The sequence below is a fragment of the Thunnus albacares genome, chromosome 9, assembly GCF_914725855.1.
Source record: "Thunnus albacares chromosome 9, fThuAlb1.1, whole genome shotgun sequence".
In the NCBI taxonomy this organism is placed as follows: domain Eukaryota; kingdom Metazoa; phylum Chordata; class Actinopteri; order Scombriformes; family Scombridae; genus Thunnus; species Thunnus albacares.
The window spans coordinates 27,539,834-27,554,843 of record NC_058114.1 but is presented as its reverse complement, the minus strand read 5'-3'; the positions used below and the strand labels follow the sequence as shown (position 1 = coordinate 27,554,843).

The 15,010-nt window shown below is 42.8% G+C and overlaps 2 protein-coding genes across 2 annotated transcripts in view; one reads left to right on the top strand and one right to left on the bottom strand.

Annotated features, from left to right (window-relative positions):
- The window catches only part of wwc3 (WWC family member 3), a 30,782-nt gene extending 22,811 nt beyond the window's left edge, over positions 1 to 7,971 (bottom strand). The window contains exon 1 of the mRNA XM_044360702.1: positions 7,156 to 7,971. Coding sequence (XP_044216637.1) covers positions 7,156 to 7,301 — 146 coding nt within the window. The 5' untranslated portion in view covers positions 7,302 to 7,971. The remainder of the gene's footprint in view (positions 1 to 7,155) is intronic.
- A 1,906-nt stretch (positions 7,972 to 9,877) lies between these two features.
- LOC122989286 (putative claudin-24) lies at positions 9,878 to 11,670 on the top strand. Its single transcript, XM_044362063.1, has one exon. The coding sequence runs from the start codon at positions 10,450 to 10,452 to the stop codon at positions 11,107 to 11,109; it is 660 nt and encodes a 219-aa protein (XP_044217998.1). The 5' UTR covers positions 9,878 to 10,449; the 3' UTR covers positions 11,110 to 11,670.
- Positions 11,671 to 15,010: the final 3,340 nt, after the last annotated feature.

Below are 15,010 nucleotides of genomic sequence, written 5' to 3'. Positions count from 1 at the left end.
ATTTGGAAATGGTCAGTGGTAATGTAAAGTATATATACATTCGTAATACATTAATGGGCTTAAACATGAAAAAATACTGGCATGGTTAGTTAAACTGCTCTCCCAGCAGTTAAATGGTTATTAATGGGCTAAAGTTTTGTTCTAAAATACAACACATTCTCCAGGATCCTCTTTCAATCTAAGAGGAAACAGAAAATGAGACAGATATCTGAAATAGAAAAAGAGAGACTGACAGAATGACAAGCATGTTCAGCTGTGGAGGAATGAAATGCTGCAGGGCCCGCTCGCGCCTTGTAACTTCCCAGCAAAATATATTTAGTTGTCAAAGACGTTTGCTAAATCTAGAATAATCTGTGCCATCCTGGGTTGTCCCAGAGGATATTTCTATCTGCAGCAGCCCCCCTTTTGCCCGGCGACGGGCTGTTGCATGGGAAAGGCATGTGAAACTGGAGTCTGGGCCACCGGACCTCGTCTAGTCTGGTCATCCCCAGCAGCTCCTCAGCCTTTGTTCCTCAGCTACAACAATGTGCAAATTAAGAAGTGCCAAACAGCTGACTCTGCATTACACTAAAAATAATATTCCTGTAACTCCAGAAAAGCTCAATAAATACAATAGTGCTATAACTGATATATGTATCAATTGCCACTGTCTTTAGCAGTGTAATCAAATAAAATTGTTTTAGGAAGTGGTAAGAGAGTGAATCCAGGACATATTATCCATACAAATACCTCTAGACCCAAAGCTTTTCATACTAGGATTATATCGAGCTAATCATAACATTAGAAGTAGACAACAACTTTTTTTAGACATAGTTTTGTTATTGGCCAAAAGAGTTATTGTTCTATCATGGGAGAAGGTTGGTAGGCAGAGAATAAATAAATGGATTTCTGAATTATCTACGACTCTGCCCTTTAAAATTACATCTGCTATTAGCGGTAATCAGTCACTCTTTCACAACGTTTAGGTCCCTTCATATGTTATCTAGAGAGGACAGACTTAGCCCATATGATGGGGATATATAAGTAGGCTAATCCTTTCCAAATCCATTCAGGGTTTTTATTTTCAACATTTGTACATTAATATAAGATGTTCTTAAACTGAAGCGTATCACCCCAATATGATCCTCAACCGATTTTTTTTCTTTTTTGGAGGTGGGTGGGGGGTGGATTGTGTGTATGTGTGGAGGATGTTGTGGTTAAAACGTCGGTTGTTGTACTGGGGATTTTATTCATGTGTCTTGTATTCTTGTGTGTATGTGTATAGATATATACATATACTGGTATGTGTGTATAAGTATATATGTATATGTATGTGTTAAGTTGTTGTTAAAATCAATAGACATTGTTGGGAAAAAAAAAAAATTCCTAGTTGCATTTAATTACGGAAGCCAAGGAGCCGGGTTTTAATACTTTGCATTTGGGTTGCTATCCTCCAGCGTGACCACAATGAGCACACTAACCACTCAAAGACTTGACAGCCACATGTTTTCAAGCTGCTAACAAACAATCAAAGGCGCTCCTGCCGCTGCTGTCTTTCATACGGTTCAGTCAGTTCATATTAAATTAAAAGGCATGTCGTTGATTATTCCACCAACTGTGTTAATTTAGACAAGTTGTCACCACAGCCTCATGCAGGCTTCCCAGAGTAGGAGTGCACATAGGATGAATTCTTGACACGGATGTTTAATTGTGCAAAGGTTCACTGTACAAATAAACACGACACTAGTGTGATATAATACAAAGAGTTGGCCACAGCAGCGGACTGTTAGAGACCAAAAAGAAATGACAATGACACACCAAACACTGAGAGTCCACATCTTCTATCGTCCCTGCGAGCCAGCTGCTGAAGTCTACAAATAAGAATCAAGGCTCGACCTCTGGATGACGAGCACCGCGCATGTGACTAGAAAAACAACGAATGTGATGACACCGACACAGTGTCGTACATGGACACGAGGCGATAACATTAAATTCTACAGGTTCCCTTTTTAACTCGAATATATTCACCACAAATACCACCTGCTTTTATCCACTGTTAGCTCTTCTCCGGAGGGGTGAGAGGGGTTGGGGGGGTTGGGGGGTGACAGACACAGTCACTGAGTAAAAGGCCACAAGTGTTGTTGGTCTAAAAATTCCATTCTGTGTTAAAAAAGAAATGTGAAAACAACTTTGGGAGGAATGCCACTTATGTCCAGCCTCTCTGAGAGCCTGGTGCAGCATTTCAGAGCAAGGCCTAAAGCAGCTGACAGACAGACGGACACCCGCTTCTCCCATTATGTGTTGAATCTTATGGAAATAGGTCTCCTATAAGTAGACCGTCATCTCTGTCTCTGTGCACATTTAGACGGCGTCTGGACACATGGGAAGGGCTTGTCTCATTGGGAGCGGAACAGAGCTGGGTCAACTGTGACAAAAGTAAAACTGTCACAACAGCTTTCAGGCCTGGAAGGACTGACCTGCTTAAGAAGTGCAGTTTCTTAACCACAGAATTACTCAAATAGAGAAGAGCTACTCAATAAAACCTACTCAAATGCAAAGGCAGCTATTTAGAAGACCACTTTAAGCACTGAATTACAACACATATGGTCAAAGGAACAGTGTAACATCCTGACCATGATCGTTTTAATGTGAATGCATCCAATCTGAATGGCAGTGAGCATCTTGTCTCTCTAAAAGAAGCTTTCTTGCAGATTTCATTATGGGTTGTATTAGGATTCAAAGAATTAAAGTCTAATACTTGCCTGTCTAAAAGCAGATTTGACTACAATACTTATTCAAAATGTAGTAACACAATATTTTGCTGTCTTGCCCATAGTTAAACAAGAAAGTCAATACCACTCTTATGTCTGTGCGTCAAATATGAAGCTACAGGCAGTAGCTGGTTAGCTTAGCTTAGCATAAACACTGGAAACAGGAGGAAATAGCTTTGGACAGAGCAACGCTGGCCATGGCTTCATTTCCTGTCATATGTAGCACACAAATTTAGCGAGTGGTGTCGATCTTGTCATCTACAATATGATATGTCTGACTTCATAGGAGAATTTGTTAAGAATTTATAGTTACACTTCACCTCTAACATGTACTCTGAGAGTTTTTGAAGTTTTGACAAGCTGCAAAGTAGAGAAACATACACACCAAACAGGCAGAGCCAGTGTTACTTGTCGACTACATTTTTCTTTTTTGAATAAGTATTGTGCAAATATGTGGAAGGCAAAAAAAACAATGGTGTCCCACAGCTCTAAGCTAGTCCACTGAGTTTGGCATGTCCTGTTTAGGTAGCATTCTTCACAATATACACAAAAAAAAACAAAACAAAAAAAAAAAAACACAAGCAACCTACAGGTCTGACTGCTGACTGTAGCTATTGAAGAAGGAATTCCAACACACACAGTTTGAGAATTAATGCAAAGTCATATCCAGGCAATTAGTAAGTGTTGTAAATCACCCAGATATGAATGGAATCAGTTGGGAAACGTGGACAATAAGGCCCGGTGGTCTTATTGTAAAAAGGGAGGCTGCCTGTAACACTTAACTTCTGGAGAAAAGAGGTTTGAACTCCCAGGACAAGGAGTGAGAATACTGAAGACAAACACATTGTGTGCTCATGAAAAAGAACACAGAAAACACATAGGCAAAATGACACCGGATCAAGCGATGGCGTGTTCGCAACCTCCCCCCACCAAAAGACAAAAAAGAGCCATCATAATGAAAACACTGGGGGAAGCAAAATAACAGCGGGGTTCAGCGCATGTGAATAACCTTTCGGTGCTGGAAACACAGCTCACCCTTTCCAGAATAATTGAATTTGGTGTGCTTTGTGACCAAGCATAAAGGCCTCCCTTTGCTGAGCGGCAGGCCGGCCATGGCTGTTGCATAACAGAGCTAATAAAGGAGGCCTACAGGGCCCTGGATGGAGAGGAGGAGGCAGACACGTGGGAACTGCCTCTGTTCTGCTGCTTTGTCTGGGGCCGCAAGCAAGCAGAGCCCCTGGGCATTAGTGTAGGCATGCCTAACATAACGCTCATTCCACAGTAACAAAAAAGCCCCACAGAAGTGCTCGGCTTATCTGCAGGAGCTGGCAGGGCCGCCCCTGAGCCGCTCGAGGTATCCACCGTCCTTTTAAGATGTAATCATCATCAGGGGTGAAGGTAACGAGTGCACGGGATGTAAAGGGTTTTGCAAAGCGCGACGTTTACAGGTCATATCATAGACACAAGAATCTGCTCTTCTGCATTACAGTAAGATATGTGCCGACTGCCCAGGTATCTGCGCACTGCGTTCACACATCACTCCAATTTTTCACTACATGCTGTCATCTAACCAAAAAACAGCTCCATCCAGCCTCTCTGCTGCCTGCAGACGTCCCCTGTGCCAGCAGGAACAAACTTGAACTCTGGCTGATTCGCAGCTCCGTTGCAACACATCATGATCATCATTGACAATTATGTTTCAGCTCAATGGCTCTTGTGTTTTAGTGATTAGGCGATACTCCGCCGCCGACACGCCTCTCTGCAGCCCGGCAGACTCGAGGCTCCCCGCACGTCGGACGACCCTAGCTGCGAGCTGTTAGATCACAGGACGGTAGTACCTGCGCTGAGCGATGCCCTACAAAGTGTTCACACAAGCTGTGATACTGAGCTTTTGTTTCTCGGGCGTCAGAAGTTCAGGAGATCTCCTGAGGCCAGCGTTTCGCTTCAAACACAGATCATATTTTGCCAAAAACATGAAGGTTTCATTCCTGCCAAATAAGGCATGTTTTCAGCCCTCCCTGAATTTCACACTTGTCATGTCAGTCTCCAACACAAACTGAATAATCTACCAAGAACCACTGAAAACTTTCCTGGGAAATCTGACTGAGTATGAACTCTGAAGTGACTGTTTGATCATCAAACTAGCTTGTTTTGTTTGACTAACAGTCAAAAACCCAAAGTTATTCAATTTAAGACCACATAAGACAGACAAAAGCAGAAAATTGTCATAATTGGGAAGCTGGAACCAGAGAATGTTTGGAATTTCTGCGGTTTTCACTTTTGGTCGATCGACTTATTGGTGAATGGACTAATCGTTTCAGCCCTGCTTATCCCTGATTAAACTCCATTTTCCAATTAATTTGATGCTAGTATCAAGCTGACTAAGCTCCCATCATAATGAAAACATTACACTGACAGATGGCTGCACCTGACTGCATTTGGTTCATTCTTCTGATTCCATGCGACACGTCAGGAATCCGATCACAATCACTTTGTTTCGAAGTCTTTAAGTCTCTGGCTGGGACTCGGCCTCATGTAGCAGCGCGTCACACTTGGTTAAAGCCTGTAACTCATGATGATGATGGCCTACGATAACATGTGGTTGATACCAGACAACCATCCTTAAACTATCAGTCTTTGATTTTCGTTGTACAGAGAGGCTGTCACACGTAAAAGAAGACCGCAAAACAAGGAAAAAGTAGGAAACTCTTATCATCTCTCTGCTCCTGCCATCCACATCATGCTTAAGTGGCATGAAAACAGAGCGTTTATCCGCAGCTGTAAAGAGCGGCAACACCGACTGAATAGCTGACACCTTTTTGTATCCGTTGCATGTTAGCAGAAAGTCAGCTTTAGTGTTGCACAGTGGCATGATTTATTGGAAAGCCAGTATCAGGTGGTGACAGAAGAGATTCTTCTGGCCGAGATAACCTATAAATCACTAAGCAGCACCAGAACGAATGCAGAAAACATTCTTTAGTCATGCAAACGTAAAAAAAAAAAAAAAAAAAAAAAAAAAAAAAACAGTGTCCACCCCCCTCAAACGCTGATGACTAGAAGATCTTTTGAAACTGCTATCAGCTTCACATAACAATGGTTAATCAACTTGCAGGGAGGAGGGGGCCTTCAAGGAAATCAGGTTTTTCTTATCTAGATTACATGCAGCTACTACATTCCCACTGCTGAAATCAGCTGCAAGAAATCTGGTTTAAAATGTGGCGTTTGCTGTTAAACACTGTTGAAAAGGACAGGAGGATAATCCAAGTTACACAGCGAGAGACGGACATTTAAATCCGACTCCATGAGGCACTGTGACTTTCTTGCTTTTCTCCTCATAGTACAGCAGAGTAAAATACTTGCTATAATTCCCAGTAATCTCACAAAGTCTGCTTTGAATGCCTGATCGAGCCTGTTTCTGGGCTGGTGAAATCCCAGTCCCCACAAAAGCACATCCTTGCAGCTTTCCCAGTGGCCCAACTAGCATTCCTCACATACTTTCACAAAGATTTCTGGGAGTTGAAGTTTAAAGCTCTCGCCGTGCTGTGCTCCATTCTCAAATCCAGCGAGACACACAACTGTAAGAGTGATTTTAGACTGAAATACAGCATTATGGAGCACACTTCAGAGCTGTTCTTGACATACTGGTCTGAAGGAGGTGTTTTTTTTTTTTTTGGTATGAAAAAGGAAAGGGGGGGGGGGGGCTGGATAACAATAGCTCTCTGTGTTAGGTGTGTGAACCAGGAATGTTTCAGGTCACTGGAAGTCATAAATCTACTGAGTTTACTGATGAGTCTGAATGATTGAGATTTGAGACAGACATCAAGTTTGCTCCTCCATGAGGAAGAGGCAGATTAGTAAAAAAACTCAGGTGACCAGACTGGCAGGATTCATAGCCTACATGTACAGTAGCATGAGCGGGCTTGCTGTTTGGTGATACCCAACTCCTCTGAAACATAACAAAGCGGAAAGGCTGAGCTGCTGTCTAACCCAGTCAAAGCCAGTCAGACTAAAGAGACAAACTGGTAAAACATTACTTTGAGAAGAGAAGCAGCTGCACGGTAGGTGACCATGGGCGTTACATCCCGTGTTTGCATGGGAACTTCTTCAAGAGGTGGGGTGGCCGACTGCTGCCAAATCTCAGCTGATTCATCGGTCCTAGCTACAATGTATCACATTAAAGGGAATGGAGGGAAATTTACTGTCCTGACCCCAACCCCCCCCCCCTTAAAAAAAACAAAACAAAACTGCCTTCCCTCTGCCATCGCCCCCCTCCCTCCCTCCCTCCCTCCCTCCGGCCGCCCTGGCATCTCCTCCTGTAAATTAAGGCTGTTTGTTAGGACTTGTTGAATTAATCTGACTTTGTGTGACTGTGTGTAATCCCAACACTCCCAGGCCTTTAGCATACCTATCTCTGGGGTCAATCCACGAAGTTTGCCGGGTGTTGTGGTCGATAAAAAACACTCTGCCATCGTAATCCCGGGCTTCCTCCCAGCCCGCGGGCAGCGGCAGCTCCGAGCTCTCTCTCCGCTTACCGCCGCTGACCCACGGCATAGCGTCGGGATGGTGAGAGGGCTGAAGCCCCCCTGCCCTGCTTTTTTATCCCCCCGAAAAGTCGGTCTTCACTGCATTACAACAAACTCTACCTCGACGCACTTGTCGGCGCAAAAGAATGGAGACGTAAATACAAAACTTTCCACCGAAGTTGTCCGTTGGAAAAAAGTCCCGCTGGAGGTACATCCACGTTTCTTCACACAACTCCCCCTCCAAAAAAAACACCGCCGCCGCCGCCGCCGCCGCGCTCTCACGGTCCTCGATCCTCCATGTTCGCCTCCTCCACCATATTTCATTCCTCCGTGTCCATATTCGGGAAGAGCAAATTTGCATAAACGGTCGGACGTACGACTGAGCGAGCTCCTCTGTCCAATAGGGAAACTTCAGAGCTCAACACTTTCATTAAAGTTCATTATCTCTGCAAAAAACATCGATACTCACATTTATTTAACGTTTATTCACCTTAACGTTAGCTCAGTGAGCAGCAGCGAGGAGTTATAAAGAGGCAGCGGTATAAAACTTTATCTCTATCTAACCTGCATGATATAACGGGCCGGTACCTTCATAAAATTAATTATTATCATTATTAACTGAAAAGGGGACGTTACTGAAATAGGTCAGTAGTTTGAAGACGTTTAATTTAATTTAATTCTACGGACAACATCAAGAAAGCAGCAACAGTGTCGTGGTTTGTTGTTGACTGCAAGTTGTCTCAGTGATGCAGCAGCGCCACCTGCTGTCTCCACTTTACACATCACTTTCCATAGCCCCTTCATCATGTAGGCCAGTGGTTCTCAAAGTGGGGTCCGGGGACCCCCAGGGGTCCTTGAGGGGGTTCCAAGGGGTCCCCAGCAAAAAGGGGAATAATTTATTTTCACTATAATTCCATCCATAAATAACACAATGACAGAATGTATGACTACTTTGGGCACTTTCTGTAATAAAACATCTAAGAGCAAAAATTTTATCTGATGGGGGACCGTGGTCTATTTTGTGTCAGTTTAGGGATCCTTGATGTGAAAAAGTTTGAGAACCACTTATACAGGCTATGTACCTACATTATGGATCTAAGGTGATGCTGTTTTATGTCTTTTTATTCTTTTTAAAATCACATAAACAGAACCTGACCTGTCAGTCTCTACATTTGGTCAGTTAAGCACTTCTGTGGCTCCAAGTCCCTTAGAGCCTTATCCTAAAGCTCTCTACTTAGCACCATTTAGGGACGCTGAGGACATTTTGGGAACAATTTGGACCAATTATTGGCCCCTCACAACCAAACACTTGCTATAGACAAGGGCCCACAGTTACCAGCTGCAGAAGCAATGTATTACAGTGAGTGCAACAGAATCAAAATTGATGTTTCTCTCATCACAACTTTTAGGCGAACAGTTTTACAGAGTTCAGGGGTCACAGCCACTGTGCTCTCTGTGATTTCCCCATGACCACTAAATAGTGATAGAAAAGTATACAATAAGAGCAGAATATAGAACACCAGATATAAGAGAATTATCAGATAATAAAATAGATAAATATTGATATATAGACTATATACACTATATACTGTGTGTGTGTGTGTGTGTGTGTGTGTGTGTGTGTGTGTGTGTGTGTGTGTATGTGTGTGTTTGACTGACAGTTTTGTTGACATTTTAGGTAATACAGGACATTTGTCGACCCCTATCTGTGACTAAAAGGAACTGCAACAACACTAATAAAACATTTCCTCATAGTTTTTTCCAGTTGACAGTGCAGTGACTGAAATTGAGTGTGACGTGAAAATCAAGTGGAATTTCCAGTGAGGGAGGATTTGTGTTGACAAACTGGTTGTCATTATCACAAATACTTCCTTTATACCTGTTTCCTTGAGGAAATGTTCCTCATAAGAGACTGTAAGAGGAAATACAGGCTCAACTGAGAAGAGGTGTTGTAATGAAAAGTGATTCCTGTCAGCGGTGCATCAGACAAGTGAAGTGCACTCCTGCTGCAGTCTGACAGTCAGTGCAGTCAGCTGAGCATTTTGTTCTCCACAGGAGGAGGAGTTTAGCAGGCTGGGGATTTTATCTGTGCGTTTTTGTTTTCGTATTTGCTTGTGGAGTGTACAACTATGTGTGTGTGTGTGTGTGTGTGTGTGTGTGTATGTGGCTGGGAAACATTTTTTCACATCACAGCTTTGATCTATATCCTCCTACGTTCATTTCCCACAGGCTATGTTGTGTTCATATGAGGGGACACAATAAGCTGCACTGTTGTTTCACTTTTAGTCACATGCAACAAAAAGCCGGAGTGTGAGAGCAACTATCCCAAACTGATGAATGTAATGTCATTAACTGGTCATATCTACTGCTGCGATCATCAATAAATCTCCTCTATCAATGGAGCACATTTTATTTTCCTTACATAATGATATTACATGGATAATAAATGAATGATCTTGAAGGCACTGGTTACACATTTCTGTAAGTGTCCTTTGGGAGATACATAATACACTGATAATAATGTCTTTATGAATTTATGTACATTTTATTGAAGTTTACAGGATGGACACTTCAGAGGGAAGTAGTAAATGTAAAAATTTTAATCTTAATCACACAGATTAAAAAAAGTGAAGATTTCTGCTGAAGAGAAGCTTATCTCTGTCTGCTCAGCCTGTTATCCCTAGCCCATGTTAATTGTGTGCATATTTGTACACTGAAATTGTCTCCTTGAGGACTAACAGGATGCAATAAATGGACATCAGGGAGTTAATTATTTTTAAAATTAAACTGCCGTCTACATTGAAGTGTGCCCCCTGTGGCCTGCTGTTGCATAACGTATTTGACAATGATCTTGTGGAAGCTTGGCCATCTCTGCCTCTGCCCCTGCTGCCCATTGGCACAGCAGCGGGAGCAGGAGGACCACAAAGGGGAGGGCCGAACGGGGCCCCCTCTCCTCCCCGCAGCAGAAGATGTGTGCTCCTCTGAGTGGGAACTGTTTGTGAAAGAGCTGCGAGTCCTGAGCCTGAGCGGTCAACTCTAATTATCAGGTGTTGTGAGCAGCTTCTGTCCCAACTGGACACCACGGGCCTCTCCATCTGAAGTGCAGCCGGAGAAGAACTCTTGCGGATCTGTCAAGCGTGGAGGCCAGAGTGAGAGAGAGAAAGAGAGAGAGAGAGATGGACACATGCGCCTGCGCTTTGGAGCTGCTGGGGATGCTGGTCTATGTTGGAGCGTGGCTGTGCGCTTTAGCCACCACTATCTTACCACAGTGGCTGACCATGTCCACTGCGCTGCTGCCCATAGAGAGTTACGAGCTGGGCCTGTGGGAGACTTGCGTGGTGCAGGATGTCGGGGGTATGGAGTGCAGAACATACGATAGCCTGCTGGGCCTTTCCAGTGACCTCAAGCTGGCCCGCATCCTCATGTGCGCCTCCCTCGTCGTGGGTTTGCTGGGAATCCTGGTGGCTATACCTGGACTTTACTTGATCAACAGCTGTAAGGAGCAGGGAACCTATCGAACCAAGAGGACTTTAACCATCCTGGGAGGGGTGCTGGGAATGGTCTCCGGAGTGCTGTGTCTGATCCCTGTGTCCTATATGGCCCATTTAGCCGTGATACATTTCTTTGATGAAACAGTACCTGAAGTGGTGCCACGATGGGAGTTTGGAGATGCTTTGTTCTGCGGCTGGGCAGGAGGATTTCTGCTCATAGTGGCCGGGCTCCTCCTGGTCACCTCTTGCTTATGTTCACAGGTGGAGCCGCAGCCTGTGCTGCAGCGGCGGTACCAGGTGATGAGTACTGATGTTTCCTTCAGGAAGCGGTCAGAGTATGTTTAAGGTGCCAAATCATGAAAGAATGACGCGTATAGAGACTGACAACACAACACAATCATCTGTAGAGCTGCACTTCAAACTGCTTATAAAACAATGTCAATAACTGGTTTTATATCAAAGACGACATTCTGTATAAGAGTTGCTTCATCACTTGTGGAAAAAAAAAGAATTGTGTTAAAATGCATGAATATTTGTTTGTAAAACTCAATCAATCAATCAACCTGCACAATCCAACAGTATATTTGAAGAAAACCTGCTGTGACCAGTAAAAATTAATATTTTTTTGAAGATATGTTTTATAAAATGCTTTATATTCCTTATTCTGGGATTAAGGGCTTCAGGATCTTTCTCTTATCAATGCCAACAAAAAATACTATTTCATAAAGTCTGTTTTACACGACACTTTAGCTTTTAAAATGCTGTGATTGTACATTATTCAGAGTACTAAAAATATAGAGATGACTTCCTGAAGCACAAATGATTGTGTGCCTGCTTATTTTTGTTTATGTGCTGCATTGTGTGGCACAATCAGATGATTCACATAAAGAATTATATTGAATTTCTGTTGAAAAATTGTCTCTTGTCAGTTTCTTGCTCTGCACCGATTGAGCCGGCAAATCACATTTCTTCTGTATTGGAAAATGCTGAATATGATTATTTATTTTTCAGAGGACCTGTGACGTGAATCTGTATGAAACACAAACTATGTTTGTCTCCAGTTAGGTCAGAGGTGGAAACATGGCTGCTCTTTTGCCTGTCCATTAGTCACATAAACCCGCAACCTATTTTGGTCTGAAGCGGTCCCTGGTCGCCCTCAAACCAGACGACAAGCTGAGCAGTGAAACTGAAAACAGCCGTCTTGGTTCGTCAGGTGTGTCTGCGGCGGTGGAAACACAGCTTGAGACTAATTCCATCAGATTTCCTGGTCACTCGCTGAGCTAAGCTGTGTTTAATGAATGCTTTAATGGGCAGCGTGTACTGTGAAGAATGTAGAACAGGTTGCCCTTACGGCTCCTGCTTTGACATAATTACACAAATTTGCTAAGGTCAGAGGCCGCCGCCGCTCTCTTAACTCCAAAACTTCTGTCTTTATCATTTACATATACACAGGTACGGTGATGCAGATGTGTTACTGCATCGACTTCTCAGGGAGGATCCTACTGATGGTACTTTTTGTGTAGTCAGCTCTTACAGGATGAAGTTAATGAGAGATAATGAAGTACACCTTGCTTGAGGGGCCCGAGACATGACAGACTTTACTTCTGAGGATAAAAAAGAGGCTAACAGTGGTTCTGTCAGGCCTCACAGAACCAGCGAGCAGGGAGCGGATTGAGAGGCACCCTCCTATCCTCTGACGCCATGCAAGCTGCAGGGAGGGCCTGGTGTCTCCCAGTGTGAGGGCAGCTATCAGCAGGGAGGCAGTAAAAACAACTACAGAGATGTTCTTTTTGATTATCGTAAAGACTCCAAGGGCTGCGGGGCCGGGCAGTGCAGCTACGCTCAAAGGAAATGGCATGTTCTCTTCTCATGAAGAATTATTTTAAATACATCCGATTGCAAACAAACAAAACCGCCCCCGAAGGGGTTGATAAGCAAATTGCTCAGAATATTTCATCAACATTTTGCTCAGTTTACTTATTATCTTAAGAGACGACTGAGTGTAATATAATTCTCTATTCTGTTCAGATGGAGATAAAGATCATCCAAGCTTGAGTTCAAACTTTGATAAGATATGATAATAAGTGCAGGTTAGATATTGCAGTTTTGTGAAATTGGTCTTCCACAGTTCAACACATCCATAAAAGAGCTTAAATAATCATGATAATGTTCCAACACCCTCACATTTCACTTTAGGTTAACTCCATCTCCTATCCGTCTTATCTGACAGTCAAAGGATGAGAACAGAGTTATATGTCATTCACATATATCATACATGCCCTGATTATTGATGATTATTGACTTTACTTGTAAAATGTGCCAGTAAACCTGACAGTAAACTACCTTTTTCCAAGGTAGACTACATGAAAGATCAAGATGGTTTCAACTGAAGGCAATGGAAGAAGTATTCATATGCTTTCTGTCCTGCATTCAAAATCATACGTCAGTGAAAGTACAAACATATTATCATCAAAATGTACTTAACATATACATACATCTGAGGGGTTGTGATGATGATTAATGAGGTTGGAAAGAAGAAGAATAAAAAAAAAAAGTTCTGATACATAAATTGTACTCAGTGTTTTGAAGTCTTTTCAAATATTTGCTTTTTTGTGGAATATTGGATCATTTTTATCTCCATGGGCCTCAAACAATTAATTAAATTAACCTGTTAAATGACACTGTCCCACTCTGACTTTTTGGTTGTAAAATTTAAAGAGTTGTCTTTCAAATGAAGGGTTGAAGAACAGTAACCTTTATATTTTGGGTATTTGGGTATTTATAATATTTGGGTAAGTAGCACAAAAACAGAAATACTCCAGTTCAAGCACCTCAAAAGTAACTTTGATAGCACTGTCTGTAATAACTTTTATCTGATATTGATCACTGGGAATATTTGCGGAAATTTCAGAGGAAGTTCATCTTCCTGCAGCTTTGAGTAAACTGTAATTAAAACGTCATCAGCTGAACTAAAACGCCATCTTTGTGAACCTGCTGTTGGCTTTTGGCAACACATCCTGACGCTTTTTCATGTTACTGATCACCTTTCTATCTTAAAACCTTCACCCCCTCCATTATAGCTGATAGAGATGATGAGTTAGCATAACAGATAAGATAAAACATAACCAGCTCAGGGTATTATGTCAGACTTATCTACAGAGGGGAATGTGCAAGTGTAGTGGGAAGGAGTTCAGACAAGAGAGGAGATGGAAGATAAATTATCTAAATATTTTTCCCAAATTTCTTATCTGGAGGAATGTTTCCCCATAACATTTAGTTATATTCAATCAGTGGTTCTCCTGTTTTAGATTACTGACACCAAATAGGCAGTTTTTGTGTGTCCGTGATAATACTCCTCACCACCTTCCTGAAGTGGTCTGAGCAGGTCTACCATTCATCCACTTGTGGGACTTGTGTTTTTGACAGAGAGCAGTGCTCAGCTGAAGAGGGCCTTTTGTTCTATTGCAGCTACCCGCCTCCAGAGAGGTGCACTGTGTGTGTGTGTGTGCGTGTGTGTGTGTGCCTTCCCTGGCAACAATCACTACTGTGAGGCGGCCCCCTCTCCATACTCACATGCCTGCTCTCGTCAGCCTCCTACCCAGGTCACATGAGCAGGGCCCCCACTCCAACCTGACCTGCTCAGATCCCTCCTCACATGAGGCCCGTTAGGAGCCCACACCTTGGCATGTCATGTCACCTCCCCCGGCCTGTGTGGCAATTATGCTGAGTCACTACAGGAACGCTCAGGTCTCTCTTTCAGACTGCTCTGTTGGAGAGATAATGACTGGAGAGATAAAGTTTATGACAATATCTGTCTTTGACCTCTGGCAGCTTCAGTCCAATATATCTGTGTTCATTTAACAGGAACAATAAAGTTAATATAGAATCCAGCTGGCATGCTGTTATCTCTACATTTAATGAGGAACTTGACTGAAGGGACCCATATCATAAAGTCCATTATTTAAATGGATAAAACCAATATTTTTTATATCACCAGTGATTCATATGATTACTTGTATGTGAAAGGTGCTTGCAATCACACCACACTGCAATTTATAACATATCTCAGCTCGCTCTTGTGGTTTTACGACCTGCAACTTTACTGTTTTGGTTGACAGTTCCACTGGCAGCTGTGGTTGAAATTTAAAGTGAACAGTGAGTCTGTCAGAGCTTGAAATGTAAAACTCTGATTCTCACTGTTGGCTGCATCAGAACTCAGTTAAAGGCAAAAGGTGATTGAATATTG